The 18643-nt window shown below is 44.0% G+C and overlaps 1 protein-coding gene across 2 annotated transcripts in view; it reads right to left on the bottom strand.

The window, feature by feature from the left end:
- The window catches only part of Trappc9 (trafficking protein particle complex subunit 9), a 562289-nt gene that overhangs the window by 521651 nt on the left and 21995 nt on the right, over positions 1-18643 (bottom strand). The window contains exon 5 of one of the 2 annotated variants that reach the window (XM_045143193.1): positions 12578-12604. The exons of the other annotated variant lie outside the window; for it this stretch is intronic. Within the exon in view, the coding sequence (XP_044999128.1) occupies positions 12578-12604 (27 nt within the window). The remainder of the gene's footprint in view (positions 1-12577; positions 12605-18643) is intronic. 2 annotated transcript variants of the gene reach the window in all.

The raw sequence follows: 18643 nt of genomic DNA, 5'->3' as shown, positions 1-18643 counted from the left end.
GCAATAAAACCACAGATTAACCACTGGGACCTAATGAAATTACAAAGATTTTGTACCACAAAGGACACAGTGAAAAAAGCAAAGAGGCAACCTACACAATGGGAAAAAATCTTCGCCAGCTATATATCTGATAGAGGATTAATATCTAGGATATACAAAGAACTCAAAAAGTTAAATAATAAGGAATCAAATAAGCCAATCAAAAAATGGGCTATGGAGCTAAATAGAGAGTTCTCAAAGGAAGAAATACGAATGGCATATAAGCATCTTAAAAAATGTTCTACGTCACTAGTCATCAGGGAAATGCAGATTAAAACTACATTGAGATTCCATCTCACTCCTGTCAGATTGGCCACCATCATGAAAACAAATGATCATAAATGTTGGCGGGGATGTGGAAAAAAAGGAACCCTTCTGCACTGCTGGTGGGAATGCAATCTGGTCCAGCCATTGTGGAAAACAGTGTGGAGGTTCCTAAAGCAGCTAGAGATTGATCTACCATATGACCCAGCTATAGCGCTCCTAGGCATATATCCAAAGGACTCATCTCATTTCCTTAGAAGTACATGCTCAACCATGTTTATTGCTGCTCAATTTATAATAGCTGGGAAATGGAACCAGCCTAGATGTCCCTCAACAGATGAGTGGATAATGAAGATGTGGTACATTTATACAATGGAGTTCTACTCAGCGATAAAGAAAAATGAAGTTATGAAATTTGCAGAAAAATAGATGGACCTGGAAAGTATTATACTAAGTCAGGTAACCCAGGCCCAGAAAGCCAAGTGCCACATGTTCTCTCTCATATGGGGATCCTAGCTACAGATGACTGGGCTTCTGCGTGAGAATGAAAATACTTAGTAGCAGAGGCCAGTAAGTTGAAAAGGAGACATAAAGGGTGGAGAAAGGAAGGGAGGAGGATACTTAATAGGTTGATATTGTATATATGTAATTACAATGATTGTAATGGGGAGGTAATATGATGGAGAATGGAATTTCAAACGGGAAAGTGTGGGGGTGGGGAGGAAGGGAATTACCATGGGATATATTTTATAATCATGGAAAATGTTAATAAAAATTTAAAAAAAAAAAAAAAGGAAACTGCATGACTAGAGAGTCAACGAAGCAGTTAAGGCACTTGCCTGCAAAGCCAAAGGACCCACGTTCAGTTCCCCAGGACCCACATTAGCCAGATGCACAAGATTTGTTTGCAATGGCTGAATGCCCTGGCGTGTCCATTCTCTCTCTCTCCCTTCTTCCCTCCCTCCCTCTCTCTCTCTCTCTCTTTCAAATATATATACACACACACACACACACACATATATATATATATATATATGTATATATATATGTATATATATATATATTTTTTTTTTTTAAGGGGGGGAAAAAGAAAACTGCAGGGCTGGGTAGCTAAGCAACAGAGCACTTGGCTAGCATGTGTGCCCGGGCTCCAGCCCCAGCACCTACCATGTGCACAAGTGAATAAGAACATCTATCTGTTTAATTCACACCACCCAATTATACACACCAAAAAAATGGAACAAATGGCATCCATTGCCCATAAGGGCAGGTGGAAGTGAAGCAGAAGGAAAAGAGGAAATTGCATGTTTCTGGAGATCCCTTTTGACTTTTGGAGTCATGTTCACATCTTAAAGTCTTAAAAAAAAAAAATCAACAAAGGTGGAGCCACTTGCCACAAACACACAAGGAGAGCCCACTGTTGGGCAGCATCAGAAGGGGGGCCCGGCAGCATGGGGCTGGGTGTCTGCACAGGACACGGGCAGGAGGACCCACCAGACTTTGTAGTCTACCCCCGTGCAGATATCTGCTTCTACAGGGCACTGGCCACCAATTCCCAAACTAGTGTCCATCGCAGGCCTGAGAAGACACACTGACGATGGCAGGAAGCCTCTCACTGCCGGAGAAGGAAGATGAACAAGTGAACGGAGGACGACTTCGCTGGGGCTGCTTTCTGAGCTGAGACAAGGAAAGTGCAAAACGATCCTAAAATACCTTGAGCCACAAAGTGATGTTCAAAACACAACTGAAAATATGTCAAGTGGGCATAGGAGCCAGCCTGAGGCACCTCCACTGGCCACAAGCAGCCCATGGACCCTGGCCAGGTAGCCAGCAGAGGACTGGAGGCAGTGGGAGGAAGAGGAGGGCAGAAAGAAAACTCCTCGTGAAATCAGAATGGTCAAAGGCAGACTGTGAAATCACTTGGGCGACCAAAGTAGTGACTTGGTTAAGTCTTTTTTCTTGATTCTTCCAGTCTACACATGGCTACTCAGTAAGACCCTTTCTCAAATGAACAAGACAGAATTCACTGAATGTCAAGACTAGTTATGGAATATGTAATGGGGAACAAGGTATTTACACCCTCTCAAAGCAGTTCCCCACAAACATACTAATTACAGTGAGAAGAGCAACTTCAGCATGGGAGTGCTCGCAGAATCTACCTGGCCAGCGTCACACGCACCTGGTCTGACACAGGATACATCACTCACTCAGCCCTCCCCATCCACCAACATGATGACCACAACCGGCAAACCAACCCAGAAATACCGACAAGTGTTCTTCAGACACATCCATTATCATGAAATACAAAGAAACTATGCCAGCTTACATGGCACAAGCAACATGGGCACAAAACACCACGAGTGATCCCAGACTGCTTCCTGGGCATAACTGCCACCTGGGGACAGTCAGTGACACGTTAAGTGCGGGAAGCAGAGCATAATGCTCTGGTATGCGTGGACGTGCTGCTCCTGTAATGCATGGACGTCAAGCCCTCTGCTGCCAAACCCGCGCAGCACTGTCGACGCGCTGACCTTGTCACTGGAGAGCACCTTTGAGGCGCAGGGAGCACAGCCAGCCTGCAGCTCACGCTGGAAACAAGACAAGACAAAGGACAGCCACCGCTGCGTCACCAGGAAAAGTACACCAGAGTCTTTGTATCGTCATGGGTTCTTGAAAGTTTCTTGAGCTGTGAGCACTAATTCTCCTGTCTCTGCCTCCATCTCAACGTCAGTGTGCTGGAATCACAGAAGCCCATCTTGGCTCCTAGCTTTCCACCCAGAGCCTCAGGACTGAACTCAGACACTCCAACTTGAGCGGCGAGCACCGTGTCCACTAAGCCATCCCTCAAGCCACTGAGTCTATCTTCATGCAAGTATCACATTGCCTTGACGAATAAGTTCAGAGTAAGCCTTGATAGGAGGCGATCTAAGTCCTCCAAGTTTGTTGTGTTTTTGTGAGTACTTTCAGGAACGTTACTTGATGCATCTTTCAGGATGTTTCTAGAAGAGTAAGTGCATTTTTAAAGACAAAGGAAACTACACTAAGTGAAATTAAACCAGGGCTAAAAGAGCACACACTATACCAATCTACCATAAATGAAGATGGCTGGGAGAACATGATAAACATCTGAGCCCAATAAACTGCACAATCTAGAGACAGGCAAATTCCTAGAAGTTGCCAAAATGAACTCAAGAAAAAAAAAGAAAACTGAATAAACCCAAACAAAAATATTGAAACACAGTCTGGAGAGATGGCTTAGTGGTTAAGCACTTGCCTATGAAGCCTAAGGACCCTGGTTTGGGGCTCGATTCCCCAGAACCCAGATGCAAGCCAGATGCACAAGATGGCACATGCATCTGGAGTTCATCTACAGTGGCTAGAGGCCGTGGCACACCCAATCTCTATCTGCCTCTTTCTTTCTTTCTTTCTCTCTCTCCCTCTCAAATAGATAAATAAATAAACAAACAAAATTTTTAAATATTGACACAATGATGAAAAATTTTTTCTGAAGGAAAACTAGTATAAAAACAGCTTCAATGTTGAATTCAACCAATTTAAGGGCAACTTAACACCCATTCTCCACAAACTCTACCCAAAAACAGCTGAGGAAGAAACACTGGGGAAAAAAGAAAAACAATGTAACCAGTTCATTCTATGAAACCAATATTGTCCTGTCTCCAAACCAGAAAAAGGCACCAAGACACAGGAAAACTACAAGACTGGTCAATGATTACTGTGAGTATATATACAAGAATCTTCAACCCCAGACAAGCAAACTGAATGCATCAAGATGTAAAAAGGTTATATGCCATGACCAAGCAAGGTTTACTTCGGGAATGTTAAAGTTGGCTTCATGCACAAAAAACCTCGAACATCTAAAATAATTTTGAGTAACAAAAAATAAGCCTGGTGGTGTCACCATACCTAATTTTAACCTATTACAGAGCCATAGTAACAAAAACAACATGATACCGGCACAAAAGCAGACATGGAGATCAATGGAATAGGACAGAGGACCCAGATGTAAGAAGTCTGGGTAGCTACAGCAACCTGATCTCTGACAAAAATTCCAAAATTAGTCATTGGAGAAAAGACAGCCTCTTCAACAAATGGTGCTGAGTAAACTGCATATGTACCAATAGCTGAGTAAACTGGATATCTATCTGTAGAAGGATAACAATAAAATCTTACCTCGCTCCATGCACAAGAATTAAGTCCAAATGGATCAAAGACCTTAACATCAGACCCAAAACTCTGAAACTGCTGGAGGAAAAAAGTAGGGTAAACCCTTCAACTTTCTGAATATAACCCCAATTGCTCAGGAAAAAAAAAAAAAAAAAAAACACTGATCAACCACTGGACCTCATGAAGTTACAAAGCTTTTGTATAGCAAAGGACACTGTTAATAGAGCAAAAAGGCAACCTCCAGAATGGAAGAAAATCTTTGTCAGCTATACATCTGACAGAGGATTGATATCCAGGATATACAAAGAACTCAAAAAACTAAATAAGAAATAAAAAAAATTTAAAAATGGACTATGAAACTAAAGAGTTCTCAAAAGAAGAAATACAGGGGCTGGAGAGATGGCTTAGCGGTTAAGCGCTTGTCTGTGAAGCCTAAGGACCCTAGTTCAAGACTCAATTCCCCAGGACCCACGTTAGCCAGATGCACAAGGGGGTGCACGCATCTGGATTTCGTTTGCAGTGGCTGGAAGCTCTGGCACACCCGTTCTCTCTATCTATCTGCCTCTTTCTCTTTCTGTTGCTCTCAAATAAACAATAAAAATATTTAAAAAAAAAAAAGAAGAAATACAGATGGCATATAAACATCTAAAAAAAATGTTCAAGCCGGGCATGGTGGCGCACGCCTTTAATCCCAGCACTCGGGAGGCAGAGGTAGGAAGATCGCTGTGACTTCAAAGCCACCCTGAGACTACAGAGTGAATTCCAGGTCAGCCTGGACCACAGTGAGATCCTACCTTGAAAAAACAAAAAAACAAAACAAAAAAAAAATGTTCAACATTCTTAGCCATCATGGAAATGTAAATTAAGACTACTTTGAGATTCCATCTCACTCCTGTCAGAATGGCTACCATCAAGAAAATAAATGACAGGGCTGGAGAGATGGCTTAGCGGTTAAGTGCTTGCCTGTGAAGCCTAAGGACCCCGGTTCAAGGCTCGCTTCCCCAGGTCCCACGTTAGCCAGATGCACAAGGGGGCGCACGCGTCTGGAGTTCGTTTGCAGAGGCTGGAAGCCCTGGCGCGCCCATTCTCTCTCTCTCCCTCTACCTGTCTTTCTCTCTGTGTCTGTCGCTCTCAAATAAATAAATAAATAAATAATTAAAAAAAAATAACTATAGAATTAAAAAAAAAAAAAGAAAAGAAATGACAATAAATGCTGGCAAGGATGCGAAAAAAGAAGAACCCTTCTACACTGTTGGTGGGAATGCAATCTAGTCCAGCCATTGTGGAAATCAGTGTGGAGGTTCTTGAGGTAGAGTTGCACTCTGGTCCAGGCTGACCTGGAATTCACTATGTAGTCTCAGGGTGGCCTCAAACTCACGGTGATCCTCCTATCTCTGCCTTCCGAGTGCTGGGATCAAAGGCATGCACCACCATGCCCAGCTTAATTTTTTTATTTTAAATATAAAAATAAGATATTTTTAAAAGGAAGTTAAAAGCCAGGCATGGTGGCGTACGCCTTTAATCCTAGCACTTGGGAGGCAGAGGTAGGAGGACTGCTATGAGTTTGAGGCCACCCTGAAACTACATAGTGAGTCCCAGGTCAGCCTGGGCTACAGTGAGACCCTACCTTGAAAAACCAAAAAAAAAAATAAAAAGAAAGTTAACTATATGTGCCTGAAATAAACTGGCAGAAAATGATATTAGTAATTTCACTCACAATAGTACCAAAAAGATTTAAATAGAGAAGAATAAATTTAAGAAAATCACACTCTGAAATCTGCAAGCACTCAAGTGTGAGGACACAGCTCATTTAGCCCAGTACTTATGAAAACTCCAAACAGAGCAGAAAAAATTAAAGATAGGGCTGGGGTTCAGCTCAGTGGACAGCAATTTCCTAATATGCTTGAGACCCAGATTCAATCTCAGCACTGTTAACAAAAAAAAAAAGATCACAGACATTAAATAAGTGGAAAGACATCTCTTGTTCATGGACTGGAAGATACAAAAAGTCACAGCAGTTAAATAAGCAAAAAAAATGTTCCATGTTCATGGATTGGAAGACATAAAATGCACAGGCTGGTCCCCAAACTGGTCCTCAGATCTAACATAATCACTACCAAAGTCCCCGCGAAAGACTCTGCAGAAGTCGATTATCTCACCCTAAAATTCATGTGGAAATTCAAGGGACCCAGAATAATCACGAACATCCTGAATGAAACAAAAAATGAGGAATTTTTAAGTGTTTCTATTTTGCCTATTACCTTCTGAAGTCTCTAGAACGAACGTGATTTTCACATTAAAGAAAGAAAGTCATTCAGGAGTTTCATGAAGATTGAGTTTGCAGCTTCAGCCCCCAGCAGGCTGTCCTGCCACAGGGGCTGTGCCACTGGGGATGGACCTGCCTTCAGGCCCAAAGGTGTGCAGAGAGGCGTGAGCTCTGGAGAGGTCCCTGCTTGCTGGTTTGTGTTGTTTGGTGGCTGGTGGTGGTTTCCTCTCTGCTTGTATTTATGAATGAGAGCCAGCTTATGTCACTATTGATGGAACATCCCCTGCATCTGTAAGCTTGAAATAAATCCCTTTCTCCCATAAGAAAAAGTAAGTCGTGTTTCAAAACATGCAAACCTACCCCTTGAAAAAAATGAATTACAGAGAAGTAAGTAAACACCTAATAAACAAACATACCGAGAAGAGTGTAGTCAAGGCATTTATAAGTTAAAAACATAAAAGCACAAGCATTCAGGCCCCTTGGGAAGTTATATAACATACAGACTCTCCCTCCCTCCCTCTCTCTCTCTCTCTCTCTCTCTCTCTCTCTGCTTGCAGATAAATAAGTAAAAATATTTGGGAGGGCTGGAGAAATGGCTTAGCAGCTAAGGCACTTGCCTGTGTAGCCTAAGGACCCAGGTTTGATCCCCCAGGATCCACTTAAGCCAGTCGCACAAGGAGGTACATGCATCTCGAGTTCGTCTCCAGTGGCTGAAGGCCCTGTTGTGCCCTGTCTCTCTCTTTTTTTTTTTTCTCTCTCTCTCACATAAATAAATAAATAACCAAAATTAATTTTTTAAGATTTTTTTGTTTATATTTTTATTTATTTATTTGAGAGTGACAGAGAGAAAGAGGCAGAGAGAGAAAGAGAGAGAGAATGGGCATGCCAGAACCACCAGCCATTGCAAAAGAACTGCAGATGCGTGCGGCTCCTTGTGCATCTGGCTAACGTGGGTCCTGGGGAAACAAGCCTCGAACAGGGGTCCTTAGGCTTCACAAGCAAGCACTTAACTGCCAAGCCATCTCTCCAGCCCCCAAAATTAATTTTTTTAGAGCCAGGTGTGGTGGTGCACACCTCTAATCCCAGCACTTGGGAAGCAGAAGTAGGAGGATCGCCTTGAGTTTGAGTCCACCCTAAGACTACATAATGAATTCCAGGTCAGCCTGGACTACAGTGAAATCCTACCTCAAAAAAAAAAAAAAGAATAAACAAATAAAAGGGTTTTTTTTTTATATTTTTAACCAAGCATAGTGGCGTACTAATCCCAGCACTTGGGAGGCAGAGGTAGAAGGATCACTATGAATTCGAGGCCAGCCAGAGATTACACAGTGAATTCCAGGTCAGCCTGGGCTAGAGTGAGACCCTACCTTGGAAAAAATATATATATATTTTTGAATCCTGCTTCAGTACCCGAAGAGAGAAAGGATAGACTACACTTGCTAGCCAACTCCAAAAACATGGAGAAAAAAGGTCTAGAAACCCTCCACCTGACACTGGCTACAGTAAAGGCAGAATCTTTTCTGTACACATACAAGAATGAACTCCGTCACATCACACTAGAGCCACGGATGATTTTTTTTAACAAAATTCTAAAGTTAGAACATTGAAAAGCTACAAAATGCTCTAAAAAACAGAGAAGTGCGCACACATATTTAAGTATCATTGCCATGTCCTCTAAAAATACAGATGCTGCTAGACAGTAAGACACCCTTCACACCTGACGGGAATCAAAAGTCTGAGGTAGGTGCAGAGCAATTGGAGGTCAAGGGCACTGTGGTGGACTGCTCGGTGGCAGCCGCTCTGGAATATAACCTGGTAGTTTCTCAAGAAGTTAGACACTGGTAGGGCGTGGTGGCACACGCCTTTAATCCCAGCACTCAGGAGGCAGAGGTAGGAGGACCGCCTTGAGTTCAAGGCCATCCTGAGAGTACATAGTGAATTCCAGGTTAGCCTGGGCTAGACTGAGACCCTATCATAAAAAAAAGGAGAAAGGAAGAAGGAAAGAGTTAAGACACTGACTAGCCTATAACTAGCAATTTCACTTTCCAGACAGAGATAGAACAATATATGCAAAACCATGCCCACTAGTTCATAACAGCCAGAGTGGAACCTGGGCTGGGGAGATAGCTCTGTGGTTCAAGTACTTACTTGCAAAGCCTGCTGCTCTGGATTCAATTCCCCAGTACCCACATAAAGCTGGATGCAAAGTGGCATGTGCATCTGAAGTTAGCCTACAGCAGCAAGAGACCCCGGCACAAACACAAGCACATGCACACGCGCACACACATACACACTGACATGCAAGTATTTTTTTAAAGTAGAATCCATGCGGATGTCTGTCAACAAATAGAATGGAAGAGCAAATGCAGCATGCTAACTGCACAGCATTCCACAATAAAAAGAAATGAAGTCCTGACACATCTACAACCTTAAAAACATTACAGATGTTTTTAAGAACATCTAAAACACCTAAGTGCAAATTGCTAATTTTTGTTACTGGTGGAAGAAATTTTTCTCAACACAAAGGTGTGGAAGGCAAATATGAATCAACTGAAATTCTGCAGACACTTTTGCCTGAATCAAGCACTTACTGAATGTACACAGCATTCAGAAGCAAAGAAAAAGAATCTTTCCACCTAAGTTCCAACCAAGAAGTCAGAAAGAAGCCTGTCGGCTTTAACATCGGTGATGGAGCAAGCGCCCGAAGTAGCTGCAGGGAGGTAGGCGGGAACTGGGACCATTCTTTTCAACTACCACAGCAAAGCTCAAACATGTGATGTAGTGCTTTCCTGTGATGGTTCTGCAAGTGGGTTTTCCACAGGGCTGGACAACAGTGCTACCACTAAGAGTTATCAGCTCCCTCGGAGGCTGGGGCGGGCCAGATCCCACAGCTCCTAGGAGATAGGAGCAAAGCCCTCCAACCCCATGCACTAGCCCATCTGTTGTCAGGGTCTAAACAGCAGAGGAGGTGGCAGATTAAAGGAAGCCAGGCTCCACGCAAGGGTTAGTACGGTCCAAGAGGCCCAAAGGCTCAGGCTGGGGGCTGGGGCCCCGAAGCAGGAGCTTGATTTGGGACAAGCAGAGCCACAGCGGCCCCCCTCACTTGACAAGCAGAATGCAGCCCATGCTGGGAAGACGCCCTCCTAGGACAGTGCTGACAACCTGCCTGCGTGCCTCTGCCACACCCTCTGTGAGGTGTGTGAGCGAGATGCCCAGCGCACATGCCCTTGCATTTGCTCCTGGCACCCAGCCTCAGCTGCACTTCCTCAAAGCCTTCTTTTAAAAAAAAAAAAATTATTTATTTATTTATTTGAGAGGGACAGACACAGAGAGAAAGGCAGATAGAGGGAGAGAGACAGAATGGGCACGCGAGGGCTTCCAGCCTCTGCAAACGAACTCCAGACGCGTGCGCCCCTTGTGCATCTGGCTAACGTGGGACCTGGGGAACCGAGCCTCGAACCGGGATCCTTAGGCTTCACAGGCAAGCGCTTAACCGCTAAGCCATCTCTCCAGCCCCCTCAAAGCCTTCTTATCAAAGTTCTCACAAGTGTGGAAAACAGTCTTTCTTTATCTCAATAAAAACCTGACTTCCAGAAATAGCTCTAAGGTGTCCCCCTCTAATGCTCCCAGAAGTAATGTGATCACTGTACTAAAATTACTTCATTACTTCAGACATAGCTACCCTGAGTAGACTCAATAACATGGACCAGTACAGCCAATGTAGACTGAATTGTTCTTGGGAGGGGGAAGGGGTTGTTTGTGAGAAAGGTCTTGCTAATGGAGCCGAGGCTGCTCTCGAGCTCATGATCCTCCCGCCTCAGCCTCCTGAGTACTAGAATTACAGGTGACCACCATCCTGGCTTCTTAAGCTGGTAGTCACCATTCAGTCACCAGAAGTCACTGGAAGTTACCCGAAGCCCTTCAGCAGCTCAGCGCTCCAGAAAGCAAAGGAACTACTGCAAGCTCTGGGTCCTTTATCTGTGCCTTCCACAAACCTACCGAGGAACTTAGCCACCAGGGTAGAGAAGGGAGGAATGAAAATTGAACAGTCAAAGAACAGTGTGCAAACCCAAGGCAGCTCCACGTTAGAATCAGGACTCACAAGGAGGAGCCGAGAGCAGACACCTTGGGCCTGGAGCCTGAGAAGTGCCATTGTATACTCCAAAGGAAGGGGTCTGTCATTACAAGTACTTACTTGGTTACTGTTTTGGATTAAGTCAGTAAGTAAGTGAGCTCATGAAATAACTGCACACTGTAATAAAATGGGTTTGTGTTATACTGATTACAGAAAGTTAAGAGGGAAAGAAAGCCCCAATGACTGGAAAACCATGTCCAGTGAATCACACAACGTGTGCCATTGGTGAACAAAGTGCAAAGGAAGACCCACTCAGAGAGTACCAGGGCCCTGTGTACTTTGTTAACCTGCGTCACACATTGTACAACCCATTTCAGCACAATGTTCCTGTCACCCAACACTGAAAAGAAAAAAAAATTCTTTCCCAGGCTGGAGAGATGGCTCAGCAGTTAAGGCACTTGCCTGCAAAGCCAACAACCTGGGTTTGATTCCCCAATACCCACATTAACACCAGATATACAAGGTGGTGCATGCGTCTGGAGTTTGATTGCAGTGGCTAAAGGCCCTGGTGCACCTGTTCTTTCTCTTTCTATCTGCCTCTTCCTCTTCCTCTCAAATAAATAAATTCTTTCCCCATTAAAAACAAATATGCAGGGCTGGAGAGATGGTTTAGCGGTTAAGCACTTGCCTGTGAAGCCTAAGGACCCTGGTTCGAGGCTCGGTTCCCCAGGTCCCACGTTAGCCAGATGCACAAGGGGGTGCACGCGTCTGGAGTTCGTTTGTAGAGGCTGGAAGCCCTGGCGCGCCCATTCTCTCTCTCTCCCTCTCTCTGTCTTTCTCTCTGTGTCTGTCACTCATAAATAAAATAAAAAAATAAAAAATAAAAAAATATGCAGCTGGGCATGGTGGCTCACACCTGTAGCCCCAGCACTCAAAGACTGAGGCAGGGCTGGAAAGATGGCTTAGTAGTTAAGCGCTTGCCTGTGAAGCCTTAAGACCCCGGTTCAAGGCTCGATTCCCCACACATTAGCCAGATGCACAAGGGGGCGCATGCATCTGGAGTTCATTTGTAGTGGCTGGAGGCCCTGGCGTGCCCATTCTCTCCCTCTCTCTTTCTCTCTTTCTGCCTCTTTCTCTCTCTGTATCCCTCAAATAAATAAATAATTTTTAAAAAAAAGACTGAGGCAGGAGAATCTCCATAAATTTGAGGGTACATGTACATACTAGTGCATATGTCTGGAGTTCGTTTGCAGTGCTGGAGGCCCTGGAATGCCCATTCTCTCTCTCTTCCCATCTGTCTTTTTAAGCAGTAGGTAGATGATATGCACATATCACATCATATCATATAATATGCACATATGAAAAATATTGTAGGTAACTCAAATTTCTGCTGGAAGAAGGAGCAAGGCAGCAGAATCAGAGCAGAATCATTCTGTGACAGAATTCAAAATTAACAGCACAAGCATGCTTGGTGCATTCAAAAACAGAAAGGCACAGTTCTCAAATCATTCACTTAACCATGCTGGGGGATCTCCCCTCTTCATCAGACAACACAAAGCAATAGGGTGCCCCATCAAGCAAGGACTAAACAGCAATCAGGTTTTTAACAGTTCTGATTTAACTTTACTTAAATCAGAATGTTTCAAGGATCACAATCCAGAACTTGCCACCATTCATTCACACCACCATGAAACAAGCACTGAAAAAATAACAACAACCAAAGGAAACTAAGCATGTAGATCATGTACCTGGGTCAATGAGAACTTCCTGTGCCCCTGGAAGAGAGAACAGATTGAGGTCTTTCATTTAGAAAACAAATACTACTTTAGAGATAACTGCTAAAACACATTTCACAATTCACGCAGTCTTGAGAAACCAGAAACGCTTCAATCTCATCAGAAAAGCAATTCGGGAAAATACTTAGTAGCAGAGGCCAGTAAGTTAAAAAGGAGACATAAAGGGTAGAGAAAGGAAGGGAGGAGGATACTTAATAGGTTGATATTGTATATATGTAATTACTATGATTGTAATGGGGAGGTAATATGATGGAGAATGGAATTTCAAATGGGAAAGTGTGGGGGTGGGGAGGGAGGGAATTACCATGGGATATATTTTATAATCATGGAAAATGTTAATAAAAATTTTTTTAAAAATTAAAAATAAAAACAACCAAAAAAAAAGCAATTCAGAGTAACAGTGTGATAGTACCATGATTTTTTTTTGCTTCAGAGATAAAAGAAAATTACTATTAATCATATCCTAAACAAATAGTAAACTGCCTCCTTACTTCTCCCTCCCACTGCCTAAGCTCACACTCCTAGCTATCAGTAAACAGGTGCAAGAATTCCTTATTTTCACAAATAGGCCAACTCACAAAGGAATATTATTTTTGGAGCAAAGGTGCCAGAGGGTAATACAGAAATACCACTACTCTCCCCAAATTAGTATCTCCCCCCCCCCCTCTCACACACACACACACACACACACACACACATAATTACTGGACATTTCATCAATCTGAAAGTATCTAATGTTTAGAAGGATGCTTTATCATGAACTTAAAATATAAAACAACTAGCTTTACTATTGTCAAGCAACTATGAAAGGATTCATCAACTGCTACACTAGCCAATATCCATGAGGACCAAGCAGTCCCCTCTGCAGAATATAATTTTCCATTACAACAAAACAGCCCATGAGCTCCAGAGGGCAGGATTCATGTTATCATTAGCTAATATCATTTTTAAATAGTTAACAAAGATTGTTCCTAGTAACATGTTCTTATGAAAATATTATTTACTACCCAAATAGAGAATAAACTCATGATTACAGGACTTTAAGAGCTATTTTGAATACAAGCAATCTCCACTCATGCATACGTATGTATGTACATTTATATATATTGTTGTGGTAGTTTTTTGTTTATTTGCTTTTTATTTGTATTTTGGTTATCTGTTTGTTTTCAGACAGGGTCTTACTATGCAGTCTAGACTGGCCTTGAACTCCTGATCCTCCTGCCTCCCAAGTGCGTGTATTACAGGGGCTTTTGTCACCATGCTGGGTTGATGCGGTGCTAGGGAATCAAACGCAGGGCTTCGTGCAAGCTAAGCAAGAGTTCTAGCAGCGGAGCCACGCCGTAGCCCTTCTATTTTTACATACCACCTAAAACTACCCCTGCAACCCACCACCAAACTGAAAAGCACTTGTGCTTTGGGCTGAGGGCCGGTAGAGTTGAGTCCTTCCTTTCCCATGGGTGCTGGTCTCCCTCAGGATGGGGGAGGTCCCACAGGAAGCCCCTGTGGCCCAGCGCTGCCAGGACTGAAAAACCACACTAAAAGGAGCCCACAGGTTATACCTGTGAATCATGGCAAAAGTAGCTTTACACGGCAGCTCTCCACCTTCTACTCGTTTCCTTGCTCACCTGGAGAAAACAGGAGTGTACACTGGGCCAATGCACACTAACTAACAAACACTGAATGAGCCCCAGGTATACTGAACAGCCAGTACCTGGGGCGGGGATGTGGCTCAGTGGCAGAGCATTCCCTCAGCCCTGAAAGAGGAGGGCGGAGGGGAGGGGAGGAAGAAGAGAAAGGGAAAGAGGAGGGGAGGAGAAAGAAGGGAAAGGAAAGGAGAAAAGGCGAGGGGAAGGGGGGGAGAAGAGGAAGGGCAGGGCAGGGCAGGGAAGAAAAGGGAAAGTTGGAAAGCATGGTGGTACATGCCCGAAAACCAGCACTCAGAAGGCTGATCTAGGAGGATCCTGAGGTCCATGCCAGCCTAAGTACACAGTGGGACTCTTTCTCAAAAGGAAGTCAACAGAACCCTGGAGCTGCAGGTCTGATAGCATCCAATGGCGGACTCTCACTGGCTGTGTGTGTGTGAGAGAGAGAGAGAGAGAGAGAGAGAGAGAGAGAGAGAGAGACTGGCCATGCATGTGAGAGAGAGAGAAAGTGAGACTGGGCCCAGGACCTCATGCAAGACCAGTGCAGTGCCACTAAGCTGTGGTCTCAACTCTTTTTCCTTATTTATACAGGGTCTCACTAAATTGTCCAGACAGGCCTTAAGATTTGAACTCACCATCCTCCTGCCTCCGGTTCCCAGATGACTGGGCTTTACACGCCTGAACCAGGAGATCTGGCCCTTCGCTTGTGTCTTAATTGGGTCTTTCTTCATAAAACCACTACTTCCTATTTAATCCCTTAGCAATTGTCAAATATTACAAAATGATGGCTCCAATAGCAGGCACAGCAGTGCATGCCTGGAATCTCAGTACTGGGGTGGGGGGACTAGAAAGGCCAGCCTAGGTTACATGGTAAGAACCTCTATTTAAAAAAAAATTTTTTTTAATCAAGACTGCATGTAAAAATAATAGCTGATGCTCAATTTATAACAGCTGGGAAATGGAACCATCCTAGATGTCCCTCAACTGATGAGTGGATAATGAAGATGTGGCACATTTATACAATGGAGTTCTACTCAGCGGTAAAGAAAAATGAAGTTGTGAAATTTGCAGAAAAATGGATGGACCTGGAAAGTATTATACTAAGTGAGGTAACCCAGGCCCAGAAAGCCAAGCGCCACATGTTCTCTCTCATATGTGGATCCTAGCTACAGATGACTGGGCTTCTGCATGAGAATGAAAATACTTAGCAGCAGAGGCCAGTAAGTTAAAAAGGAGACATAAAGGGAGGAGAAAGGAAGGGAGGAGGGAACTTAATAGGTTGCTATTGTATATATGTAAGTACAATGATTGTGATGGGGAGGTAATATGATGGAGAATGGAATTTCAAAGGAGAAAGTGGGGGGGAGGGAGGGAATTAACATGGGATTTTTTTTATAATCATGGAAAATGCTAATAAAAATTTTAAAAAAATAATAATAATAGCTGAAGTGTCTGCCTCCGTTGGGATGACCAGAAACAGCAGACGCATACCAACTCAGTTCCCACCAACTGAGCCAATGTGCTACCAGGGACAGATGGCTCAAGGCACACGGCCAAGAGCAGTGCCTGCCCTCAGACCTTATCTGAACCAGAAAAGCCAGGTTCTTTCCATTATCCCAAATGGCAACCCTATAACAAGCATGCAACTGGAGACTAAACCGTGTGGATCACGACTTTCTTGGCTGCTAGAAGATACTGCAGAATCAGTGTGCATCTCTCTACCAGTTTCTAATATTGGGAGAGAAGTCCAACTTCACCACAGTTCTCACAGCATGCCTGAAATTTCCATGCTGAGATGACAATGCAAAAGGAATATAAATGGAATATTTTCTAGGTGTCCACATATAATGGGCACTGTGTTATTCTGAAGCATTAAATGAAAAAGTCAAATTAAAGGAACCTTGGTTAAGTCCTCTTTTACAAATAGGAAGATCAGACCTCTTAAAGAGAAAGGTGCAACAGTGCCCCCTATGGCACTTCCAGGAAGAGCCTTCCTTCCCAAGATGCTGAAAAAGACGGTTAGGGTAACTCTCCCCGTAAGATGCTCAGGACCAGACCAGAACTGCTCTGAGTTCTGCTGTGTTCTAAAGTGTGGGCACAAGCAAGAGACAGGCTTCAGAAACCTGGCTGGCAGCACAAAGGCCTGTGGCGTCTGCTCAGCCTGTCCACGATCCAGATAGGGTGGTTAAGATGCAGCCAGTCACAGAGCTTGCCCCCAGTCTCTGTGAGGCCGCATCCTATACCCGGCTGTACTGTGGAGCCACACCTGTCTCCAGGAGACAGTTTCCAGGCCGTCCCACCTCCCAAAGAACTGGCAACTGTGGCCTTACAAAAACGTTTATGCACATATAAAAACAGCACGGGGCTGGAGAGATGGCTTAGCGGTTAAGCGCTTGCCTGTGAAGCCTAAGGACCCCGGTTCGAGGCTCAGTTCCCCAGGTCCCACATTAGCCAGATGCACAAGGGGGCGCACGCGTCTGGAGTTCGTTTGCAGAGGCTGGAAGCCCTGGCGCGCCTATTCTCTCTCTCTCCCTCTATCTGTCTTTCTCCCTGTGTCTGTCGCTCTCAAATAAATAAAAAAATGAACAAAAAAAAAAATATTTAAAAACAGCACGATCTCCCTCTGTGAGGGACAAGTGGCAGCTGTCAAATCACCACTTAACTCTTTAACCTATTCAAGAAATATAGGAGAAAAAATTAAACACTTCTTCAGTCACAAAAGTTAAGCTTATTCCTGAAAATAGCTCAATACCAGCTGTTTCAACTTTATTTTAATTTTTAAAAAAAAGTTTATCCTGAGGACATGAAGGTGCTTGTTTACAAAGGCAGATGACCTGAGTTTGATTCCCCCAGTATACACATAAAGCCAGATGCACAAAGGGGTAAATGTGTCTGGAGTTCATTTGTAGTGGCAAGAGGTCCTAGTGCACCCATTCTCATTCATTCTCCCTCTGTCCCTGTCTCTCTCTCATAAGTAAAAAAAAAAAAAAAACTGTTTTCAGTTTAGGGAACTATGAAGAGAACAGTAGGTATGGCAGTATCAAAGTAGCCACATAACTGTGGCCAACTTGTAAATGGCATGTTCTTAGTTATTATGTGACAATATAAATTCAGAGTTTATAAAATGTAGTCTTTTTGCTTTGTTTTGTTTTTCAAGGTAGGGTCTTGCTGTAGCTCAGGCTGACCTAGAATTCACTATGTAGTCTCGGACTGGCCTGGAACTCACGATGATCCTCATACCTCTACCTCCCAAGTGCTGGGATTAAAGGCGTGCGCCACCACACCCAACTTAAAAAAAAATGTATATTCTAGCCAGGTGTGGTGGCGCACGCCTTTGATCCCTTCACTTAGGAGGCAGAGGTAGGAGGATCACTGTGATTTTGAGGCCAGCCTGGGACTAAAGAGTGAGGTCCAGGTCAGCCTGGGCTAGAATGAGACCTTACCTTGGAAAACATAAACAAAATGTGTATTCTGAACATATAAGCTTTCAGTTTTCAGCTTGAGATAAGTTCGCTATTCTGTATCTTAGGAAAATGGTTCAAATGTATGACAGAGACAGCCTACCCTGGTCACACTAAATTATACCCATAACTATCATGTGCATGTAAAAACCCAATGTGGACAGGCATGGTGGTGCACACGCCTTTAATCCCAGCACTTGGGAGGCAGAGATAGGAGGCTCGCTGTGAGTTCAAAGCTACCCTGAGACTACAGAATGAATTCCAAGTCAGACTGAGCTAGAGTGAGACCCCACCTCTAAAAAGAAAGAAAAAAAATGTACAACCGGAATAAACCTCCAGCTCCATTACTAAAGCCTATGATACTTCTGAGTGTTTCTTGGGGGATCTTAGGTGCTTGTGCATGTCTGTGGGCCCTCAGTCCTGTCACTACACAAGGTGAGTGATGGCATCCTAACTTCACAGGTGGACATAGGTGGAGGCCTAAGGAACAAGGCTAATGGTGTTTGAATGGGAAAATGTGCCCATAGCCTCAATAGCCTCAAGTGTTTGTGATCAAGCCTCCTTCTTGGTCCCCAGCTGGTGGAGCACTGCTGGAAGAGGTGCATCACTGGGGGGTGGGCTTCGGAGTATATTGTTTAGCCCACTTCCCAGTACTGGTTCACTCTTGCTGCTCCCCACCACCATGTGCTGTGACAAAGTGGGACACCCTGACTGTCTGTTCTGCCATGCTTTTCCCACCATGATGAAACTTCCCCTCAAAACTGTAAGCTGAGAGCCAGGTGTGGTGGCTCACGCCTTTAATCCCAGCACTTGGGAAGTAGGAGGATTACTGTGAGTTCAACGCCACCCTAAGAAGACACAGTGAATCCCACGTCGGCCTGGGCTGGAGTGAAACCCTGCCTCAAAAAATAAAT

Source organism: Jaculus jaculus, chromosome 2 (genome assembly GCF_020740685.1).
Source record: "Jaculus jaculus isolate mJacJac1 chromosome 2, mJacJac1.mat.Y.cur, whole genome shotgun sequence".
Lineage (NCBI taxonomy): Eukaryota > Metazoa > Chordata > Mammalia > Rodentia > Dipodidae > Jaculus > Jaculus jaculus.
Note: the sequence above shows the minus strand (reverse complement) of the source record. Positions and strands in the feature narration are given on the sequence as shown.